Source organism: Peromyscus maniculatus, chromosome 4 (assembly GCF_049852395.1).
Source record: "Peromyscus maniculatus bairdii isolate BWxNUB_F1_BW_parent chromosome 4, HU_Pman_BW_mat_3.1, whole genome shotgun sequence".
Lineage (NCBI taxonomy): Eukaryota > Metazoa > Chordata > Mammalia > Rodentia > Cricetidae > Peromyscus > Peromyscus maniculatus.
Genome location: NC_134855.1, coordinates 62,934,551 through 62,944,775, shown reverse-complemented (window position 1 = coordinate 62,944,775; position 10,225 = coordinate 62,934,551). Strand labels below are relative to the sequence as shown.

The 10,225-nt window shown below is 36.7% G+C and overlaps 2 protein-coding genes across 5 annotated transcripts in view; both read right to left on the bottom strand.

The window, feature by feature from the left end:
- Nucleotides 1-456: 456 nt before the first annotated feature.
- On the bottom strand, nucleotides 457-6,396 carry LOC102919125 (olfactory receptor 5G29-like). Its single transcript, XM_076569848.1, has one exon. It carries the CDS (start codon nucleotides 2,798-2,800, stop codon nucleotides 1,856-1,858), a length of 945 nt encoding a protein of 314 aa, XP_076425963.1. The 5' UTR covers nucleotides 2,801-6,396; the 3' UTR covers nucleotides 457-1,855.
- A 573-nt stretch (nucleotides 6,397-6,969) lies between these two features.
- Nucleotides 6,970-10,225, bottom strand: part of LOC102915608 (olfactory receptor 5G29-like) — a 30,866-nt gene continuing 27,610 nt past the window's right edge. For all 4 annotated transcript variants that reach the window (XM_076569846.1, XM_076569847.1, XM_076569844.1 and 1 more), the window contains one exon: nucleotides 6,970-8,908. In XM_076569846.1, coding sequence (XP_076425961.1) covers nucleotides 7,950-8,894 — 945 coding nt within the window. In that variant the 5' untranslated portion in view covers nucleotides 8,895-8,908 and the 3' untranslated portion in view covers nucleotides 6,970-7,949. The remainder of the gene's footprint in view (nucleotides 8,909-10,225) is intronic.

Below are 10,225 nucleotides of genomic sequence, written 5' to 3'. Positions count from 1 at the left end.
GGTACTATGTATTGATCTACAACTTGAGTTGTTCCTACCTGTGGTTGTATAAAATAGTTTTCCACAAGCCAATAAGTTAATGTATAATATTTATATGTTTTTATTTATTTATGTGAATGTTCATGCACCTGCATGCATATATGTGCACCACATGCATGCAAGTGTCAGAAAAGCTAGAAAGGGGAGTTACATCCCCTGAAAATGGAGTTACAAGTGCCTGTGAGACACTCAATGTGGGTGTCAGATGCTAAATCTGGATCTTCTGCAAGAACATCAAGCACTCTTAACTAATGGCCCACCTCTCTGGCCCTTAATCATCTAAATCACTTTTGGATTTGCTTCATATTTCAAAGAAGGGATTTTCTTCTTATGATGAATATTGGAATTATTTCAATAATTTCAAAAAATTATTAATTTTTATTGCAGTAATACATCCAGTATTTTGAGGTCTTTTGTTTGTTTGTTTGTTTACATTAACACTATTATTTCTAAGGTCTGCATTTCTAGAGGACACTGTTCTGGGCTGTAAGTCACTTGAATCTATCATTTGTATTGGGAACTTCCAAATGTATTTATGAAAATGGAGCCTTCCAGCAGGAAAGAATGAGTATACATACTGAATAACAGCTTTGCTAACATTGAAAACCATTAATGTTTCAGCTCCATTAAAAAGTACCACAATGAGTGTTTAGCTTAACTACATGATCAAATGAACACACTGAACACTTTTCCCACATATTTTTAAAAATATATATTTCTGGGTCAGTGATTTGTCTGCCTCTTCATTGGCTGAATTTTCTAATATTTGTCATTTTGGCTGTGAATATGGTTACAGTCTTATTCATAACTCCTGCATAAAACTAGTTTCTCTCACTTTCTTTCTTGTTTTTAGAAGCTTTTTTGTTTTGTTTTGTTTTTTGTTGTTTTGAGTTTTATTTTTTTTTTCTTATGTGCATGTGTCTGTGTGAATGTATACCATCTGTGTGGAATGCCAGCAGAGGCCAGAAGAAGGCACCAGACCCCCTGAGGTTGGAGTTAAAGGAGATTGTGCACCATATAACATGGATGCTGAGAACCCTCTGAAAGGACAAGAATGCTTAACTGATGAGCCATCATCTCTCTAGCCCCTACTGCGTTCTTTCAATTCAAATTCATGGTGGTTTGATTTTAAGAATTTTTTAATGTCTAATCAAGGATGTGACAGTTGTGCAGCTTGATCTGCGTGTGGGACTCCTATTGGTGGAAGCAGGGTCTGTCCCTAACACTGGCTGTCTTCCAGGAACCTATCCCTCATAATGGGTTGCCTTGCCCATCCTTACTACAGCGGCAGGAGCTTGGTTCTACCTCAGCTTGATATGCCCTGTTTAGGTGACAACCAAGAGAGACCTGCTCCTTTCTGAATGGAGGTGAAGGAGGAGTAGGTTGGAGGATGGGAAATAGGAAAAGTGGTGGGAGGGAATAGGAAGAGAGGAGGAAGGGGAAACTGGGGTTCAGATGTAAAATAAATTAATAAATTTAATTAATAATAAAAAAGAAAAACACAAACAAAGAAGTATTGACATAGTAAATATTATATAGATATTTACCTTTGTCTCTGAGAATGTGTTTTTATTTATGTTGTTATATAACTGTTATTATATAAATATACATATATTTATATTTATGTTCTCAGACCACTTTCATATAATTTTACAACACCAATCATGCCAGAGAGACTAAGACAGGCAGTAAAACACATTGAAAATTCTCCATTTTTAAAAACTAATCTATTAATTGGAAGAAACTGTTTCTTCTATATGTCTTTTTAACTATATTATCTGTCATTGACATCTAAGGCATGGCATAGAGAATAGCCTTACCCATCTGTTGGAAAATGTTTCCTTTGTACTTTTCTTCTGAAAGCATCTTTCACTTCCTTGTTCCTCAAGCTATAGATGAGGGGGTTCAGCATGGGAATCATGACAGTATAAAATAAAGAAATAACTTTGTTGGTGTCCAGGGAAGAATTTGTACTAGGTCGAACATAGATGAAGAACAGAGTTCCATACAGGATGGAGACTGCTGCCAAGTGAGAGGAACAAGTAGAGAAAGCTTTCATCCTCCCACCAGTAGTCTGGATCTTCAAGATGGCCATCAAGATGCAGATGTAGGAGACTGTGATGATCAGACCACTAAACACTCCTATTGTTCCATCTAAGACAAAAAGCACTATCTTGTTGATCCAAGAGTCAGCACATGCTAGGGAAAGCATTGGGGAAATATCACAGAAGAAATGGTTGATGGCATTTGGACCACAGAATGGTAAGCCAAAAGTCAAGGTTGTATGAGTTGTGATGTTTATAGCAGCTAGAACATAAGGTCCTACGACAAACTGCACACAGACCCTCTTGGACATAATGAGAGTATACAGCAAGGGCTTACAGATGGCTGTATACCGATCATATGCCATGGAAGCAAGGAGGAAACACTCAGTTCCCACAAAAAGACCAACAAACCATAACTGTACAGCACAGCCCACAAAGGAGATGGCTTTTTTCTCTGCAAAGAAATCACACAGCATCTTAGGGGCTATGAAAGAAGAGGAGCACATATCTATGAAGGACAGGTGGCTGAGAAAAAAGTACATAGGTGTGTGCAGCCTGGGGTCCACCCATATGAGAGTGATCATGCCCAGGTTACCCCCCAGGGTGACAAGATAAATAAAGAGAAGCATGGTGAAAAGTACAATCTTCTGATAAAGATGATCAGTGAGGCCCAGGAAGAGAAACTCGGTCACTGTGGTCTGATTCTTTTCTTCCATTGTCAGTGGGTTCTGTTGAGAGACAAACGTGTATTCTTTAATTACAAACTATCACTAATGATTACAAATGTTTGAATTCAATGATAAGTTGCCTTAAGCATGTTTGTTACAGAGAGGTGAACAATATTGTTGTTCTGCGGTGGAGAGTATTTCTAGATTCTGTTTCTGGACAATTGTATAAATATTCTGTAAAATTTTGGGCAACATTTTGATACGTTTAGTTTTGTAACTCTAGGAACTGTCTAGCTATATGATCTAAAATTCCTTCAGATGAAATATAAAATTGGATTTGAAATGTGTTCACATTCATAAAGATCTTCCTTTAAAAAGAAAAAATATATAAACCATAGGATAGATACTATTTTAAAGGGAGCATGAAGAACCAATATTATTAGATGCCAAGTAGGTAAGAAATGAAAGGGAGGATTGATATTTCTCACCCCAAATGCATAATTTTAACAAAAGAATATGATTAACATGAGAGTTTCCTCCTCTGAGATTAAGAGATCTGCCATGCAATGGATATTGTCAAGTAGAGATTAAGATTTACTGAGTTTAAATAATATAAAAAGTTTTACATATTTTCCATGAACTCTCAAGTCATTCATGATAAATAAACTATAGTAATAAAATATATAAAACAACAACTGTTAATTTTAATCATGGAAAACCCTCAAGAGAATACTTACAAGTGACTCAGTTAAGACAATATGAGCTGTTTCAGATTTACTAGAACAATATGTAGGATGATTTATATTAAAAAATATTTATGAGGATCAATTATGTCCCTCTTTGAATAAACAAAATGTAACAATCATGTTAGTCACAATTTTGTTATTTTAATATGCAATTTTTAGAGTTGATCATGACATCAACTATTTAATTCGTGATTTTCTTATCATATCAATGTTACTTGTATAATGCTACCTCATTGCAGTATCAAAGACTAACACTAATTTTCATTAGAATCATCTGTTGCTGAATGTTTCTAGTTTTAGTTATTAAATACAACCATATATTCATGTGGAGATAAGAAATAAAACAGTATGCCCCTCTTCTGTTTTATTATCAATCACTAGTTATCTACTTAAGTTTTATTTATGTACTCATTTAAATGTGCTGCTTTGAGTCTTCTATGGAGTGAAAAGAATAATCCTCTCACCCATCATGTCTAATGTGGTCTTAATCTTCCTCTAGAACATTATTTACTTTCTCTTAGAGAATTATTTCTTGTAAATGGCAATGAAAGTTCTCACATTCATAGGTACAATTGTGGTGTTTTGAAGTATGTATAAATTGTGAAGTAATTAATTCAGTTTAATTATTATGTAATATTCCACACATATAATCATGTTCTGTTCCCATTCATGCAGGAAAAACATGAGAAACTTAAAACCTCCTAGAGATTTTTCAATACAGAACATTCATATTAAAATTACCTTGCATTATTTTTCAAAATCCAGGCAGATCAATTCAGAAAACTGCACACATTCCATGATTTAGTCTTATGACAACGTGAAGAAAATGCCTAAGTCTGATCCCTTCAGAGTATCTGCAATGGGGATTTGTGTTTCAATTTTCAGAGATATCCTGATGTTTCTCCTCCATATTTCAGGCGCATCTAATAGTCTAAAATGTGGTGTGCTCACTTCCTTCTGCAATGGCTTTAACTGCTTCAGAAGCTGTGACCATTTTTTAGATGGAAGAATGATTCAACACCATGCATGGTGGTGAACCCTCTCTTGAGAGATTCTAGGCAAATGGTGAAGAAATAAACTTCCCATGCAGGACATGAAGAGAGAATCTCTGATTCAGATACTGCACACAACCAGGGACCTCATCCTGGGAGCATGCAATTCAGAGCCAGGTCCCCAAAGAATTAAAACCTCAAAGGCTTACATACACCTGAAGGGGTAAAATTAACATGATCTCAGCAGTATTTGGTTATTATTCTCTAAATGTGTCTTATTTCAAAGAAACCATTTCTGGGAAAATTGTGCATGTATATGTGCATGTATGTATGTGTATGCCTATGCATAGGAGAGGGTGGTATCTTTCTCCATGGGATCTTTTTACCAAGAGATCCCTCTTTTGTTTCTTTTAACTTTTAGTTAATTTTTAATTAGAATATGTCAATTATTCTTTGGCTATACCCATATTGTCATAAACGGAAAAATTTAATGTTTTTTATTATTACTATTCGATTGTATTTGTATACAATATTTTCTAACTTGTTGATGGACACATAATTATTTCCTGTCTGGATAGTTGTTAATTGCTTTATAATGAGCATCAATGTGAAGATCTTTCATCATTTCATTTAGATATGTACCCATTAGTGGTATTACTAGATTTTATGGTGTTTCTACTTCCACTTTGAACCACTTCCATAATGTTTTCCATAATGGTTGTAATAATTTACCTTCTGACTATTTCTTTTATCACAGTCTTGTTGGCATTCCATGGGACTTTTCTTCTTTCTTTTATTTAATAATCAATGACAATGGAGTGAGGTGTTGTCTCATTGTGGTTTCAATTTGACGTTTTTCCTAATAATTGATTGTGAGCATTTTTCTTAGATAAGTTGGCAAATTTTGCATCTTTTAAAAAATAGCCAACCATTCCTCATAAATGATTGCCTTGCTCAGCCTTAACACAAGTCAAGGTGCTTAGTCTTACTACAACTTGATAGGCCATGTTTTGTCAATACCCATGGGAGGCCTGCCCTTTTCTGAATAGAAACAGAGAAGGAATTGATGGGGGAGGCAAAATAGAGATAGAAGGGGACTGGGAGGAGAGGAGAGAGGAGAAACTCTGGTCTGGATGTAAAATAATTAAATAAAAATAACCAACCTAATTTTAAGTTAAGTAAGGAATAAAGAGTTTAAAAGACCACCACCTGCTCTCTGCGACTAGGCAAGCTGAAAAGAAAAGGCTGAGGATGGATGTTGAGAAGCAAGAACAAAGAGGTTGAATTCACAACACTCCAATTCTCAGATCAAAATTTGGGAAGAAAGAAGCCAAGCATGTTGGTGCATGCCTTTGATCCCAGCACTCCAGAGGCAGAGGCAGGTGGATGTCTGTGAGTTTGAGGTCAGCCTTGTCTACAAAGTGAATTTGAGAACAACCAGAGCTACACAGTGAGATCCTGTTTCAAAAAGAAAAACAAAACAAAACCTTGAGACTGTAAAAGACTTGAATACTGAAAACTGTGATTAAGACATCTATTCAAGTGTTATTGAGGTTCAACAGCTCCCCTGAACATTCTCACCTTACAGAAAACATAAACCCTCCCTCCCTGCTAAACTACAATATGCCTTTACCTACACAGAACAAAATGGTCTCGCGGAGGTAGATGCTGTAGAGCAGATGTACAACTTTTGGCTTCTCTGGATTACACTGAACAAAGTAGAATTGTCTTGGGCCACACATTCAATATACAAACACTAACAAAAACTGATGAGGGAAAAAAAGCAGTCTGCATATGATTTTCATGACGTGTTCCACCATGGATAAGCAAAACCATTGTGAGATATTAGTTTTATTTATTTGTTCCTCCTTCAAAAAATTCACTTAAAACTATCAAGAAGGTCTCAAGTTTCTGATCACTATAAATAATAAATAGCTAAGTAATAAAATGACATTCTTTTTTATACATTTTATTTTAAAAGTATAAGAATATAGGGCCGCTTCAAACTAGTGGAATATTGTTACTCGTGAAATTAACATATTAACATCTGGTCCAATGGTAGTATTGTAGTTGCAATGACCAGTGAAATTGCAAGGTGCTTATGGATATTTTTGTTCCAATTTACGCTTAGTGTGTTACATTCTTAAAAGAAGTTGCTTTCAAATGTAGGTGTTGCCAAAAAGTGGTGGCATAGATAAGATGGTAGTGAAGTCAAGGATGTTTGTTTTGGGGCAGACGGGACCTAGAAAAGCCTATTGAAGAGGTATTATCAGAAGTAGAGATAGCTGAAACTTTAAAGTGCTTGCTATGTAAACTTTAGGACCTGAGTTCAGATCCCTAGAACCCACATGAAGATGATGTGTAGCTCACATTTATAGCCCCAGTGATTGTACAACAGGATGTGAGGCAAAGGCAAAATGTTTCTCAGAAGCTGGTGGGCCAGCTACCCTGGTAATGGGAGGTGGGGGGAACAGGTCAACAACAAGACAGCCTGTCTCAAACAATGTAGAGTGAGAAAGCTAACATCTAAGGTTGTCCTCTGACTTTCATGTGTGTGTGCCAAGGTGCGCATGTGCGTGCATGTGCGTGTGTGTACACAAACACACACACACACACACACACACACACACACACACACACGAGAGGGCGAGAGGGAGAGAGACACAAAGAGAGAGACAGAAATAGAAACAAAGGGAGCCAGAGACAAAGAGACAGGCATGGTCTATTTTTTCTTTACATTAAATGATACATTGCAACTCATTGCATTCCATTTGAAAGTTTCAGCAAGTAACATGTTTAAGAGAGCTGAAGAGACGTAGCAAATTTTTCAAAATACTGTTTCCCCGGAAATCTTGAAATATAAGTAGGGGAGGGGAGAGATGGCTTAGCAGTTAAGAGCACTGGCTGCTCTTCCAGAGGACTTGGTTCAATTTCCAGCGCACAAATGTCAGCTCACAACTGTCTATAACTCCAGTTCCAGGGGATCCAATGCCTTCTTTTGGACTTCAGACACTGTACACACATGTTACACTTACATACATATGGAAAAACATTCATACATAAAAATAGATCTTAGAAACAAGTAAGACTACATGCATTTTCTGTTCCTGGGATTGTGTTTAGCCAAAATATCAAAACATATAAATTTTTCACTAGGATTTTAAACTTGCCATAATTTCAGTTTCACTTGGAACACCTCCATGACTTGAAACATTGTGTTGAAAATATGGTTCTCATCTTGAAGATGCATGGTTAACTAAAATCATTTCAATGAGCAGTTAAATTCAATAAAATCGCTACATCTGTAAGCTAGTTTCCATCACAATCTGTCACAAGTTTGTGAAATAGTCCGTAATCGGGCAGAACAAAGACTCTCTTGCAAACTCTGATTCTCACTCCGGGGGTCTTTAATGTATATTTTGCTCCCCAACTTAGGTATGTCACAGAGAGAATTCTATTTTAAGCACCTGTTAGGAAGTGCTTCCTCTCCAATGTTCTACTGAATGCGTTTTTCACCTCTTTGTTCCTCAAGCTGTAGATGAGGGGATTCAACATGGGGATCACCACAGTATAAAATAGGGAGATCACTTTATTGATATTCAAGGAGGAACTGGCATTAGGTCGAACATAGATAAAGAAAAGAGTCCCATACAGGATAGAGACCGTTGCCAAGTGAGAAGAACAAGTGGAGAAGGCTTTTCGTCGCCCATTGGCTGTCTGAATCTTCAAGATGGCCATCAAGATGCAGACATACGAGACCAGGATGATCAGACCACTGAGCACACCTACTCCTCCAGCCAAGATAAAAAGCACCAACTTATTAATCTGGGTATCAGTACATGCTAGAGACAGCAATGGGGAAATATCACAGAAAAAGTGGTTGATGATATGTGGACCACAAAATGGTAAGCAAAAGGTTAAAGTTGTGTGAGTCATTGTACTTATAATAGCAATGACATAAGGCCCAATAACCAAAAGCACACAGACATTCTGGGACATAATGAGTGCATACACCAAGGGCTTACAGATGGCTGTATACCGATCAAATGCCATGGCAGCCAGGAGGAAACACTCAGTTGCCACAAAGAGACCAAAGAACCACATCTGTGCAGCACAGCCCATAAAAGAGATGACTTTGTTCTTTGCAAAGATGTCACACAGCATCTTGGGAGCTATGGAAGAAGAGGAGCACACATCTACAAAGGACAGGTGGCTGAGAAAAAAGTACATAGGTGTGTGCAGCCTGGGGTCCACCCATATGAGAGTGATCATGCCCAGGTTACCCCCGAGGGTGACAAGATAAACAAAGAAAAAGATGATGAAGAGGACAATCTGCTGATGGAGGTTATCTGTGATGCCAAGGAAGAGAAACTCGGTCACTGCAGTCTGATTCTTTTCTTCCATTGGTCAGTTGGGATCTGTCAAAAGAATAAGAATTATGGCTTACCAAATCCAGTTAAATGATATTTGAAATCAATGGCACATTGTCCTCAACAGGTCTACAGACAGTTGGTCAGCATTGTTGAGCTGAGTGGTAATAAGATTCCTAGCTACTAGATCTGGAAAGTTGTGCAAAATCTTAGGCAAACTTCAGCAACTTAACCCTTGAGCTCTTTGGGATCTGAACACTCTCCCATCAAGAATTATCTAACTACATTGATCTAACAGCCCCTTTGATTTTAAAATTATATTTGTAATGAAAATGACTCTCCATTTTTCATCTTACTATATAATAGAATAATGAAACCCTCCAAAGTATTTTAGGAAATAAATCAGCTTCTAAAGTGTTTGCCCTGCAAACATGAGTAATAAAATTTGCTCCCTAGAACTCAGAATCAAAAGTTGGACTTGATGGTATGTGCTTTGTATGATCCCAGGTCTGGAGAGACAAAGTCAGGTAGATCCCTTGGGCTGACTCTCCAGCTGGCTTATGCCACGTGGCAAGTTCTAAGCCAGTGGGAGACCCAGTCTTCAAAATCAAGGTGGAAAGTACTGAGGAATGTCAGCTGAGGTTTTCCTCTGGCATACACACACACACACACACACACACACACACACACACACACACACACACACACAATTTTAATAATTCTACTTAGATATACTTTTATTCAGAACTCTGTAAATACAACTGGGAGTTTAGGATCCTATACCATATATTAAGGAAATGTTAAATATGGCATCCAATTCTCATTGGATAATGAGAAATATAAAAATACTAAAAAGATGTAGTTCATATATGTGTATGTTTCAGTATTTCCTTATAAAGAGATGTGGAAAATATAACTGCACACTTGGCAAAAAAAAAAGGATGGCCATTCAGAAAGATAGTAAAACATGTGATTTTCATTTAATACTGATATTTCAATGAAAAGAAAAAAATGAATTCAGTCTATTACTGGTGTGAAGTCAAAAGTGGCATCAAGAAAAAGTGTAAGATGACAGATTGAGAAGAAAGCAAAAGGGTTAAAATTTCTTACAATTGCATTCTTCCAATAAATGATTATGCTGTCATGGAAGAGCATGAGAGATGCTATCCTAGAGATCAGGGGGTCTGACAAACTTTGGGGGCAATTTGTCATGGAAATTGCAAAGAAAATTAAGCACCCACAAAGTTAAAATAACATAAAATTATTTTACATGATTTTCCATATGAGCATAAGCGTCTTTAAAAATCAATTATTATGATATAGGACTGCTACTATCAAATCAAATCAAATAATAGTAAAATAAGT

Bases quoted from the DNA above. Each gene is read 5' to 3' on its own strand.
- LOC102919125 (XM_076569848.1), bottom strand. From the start codon at position 2,800: ATGGAAGAAAAGAATCAGACCACAGTGACCGAGTTTCTCTTCCTGGGC.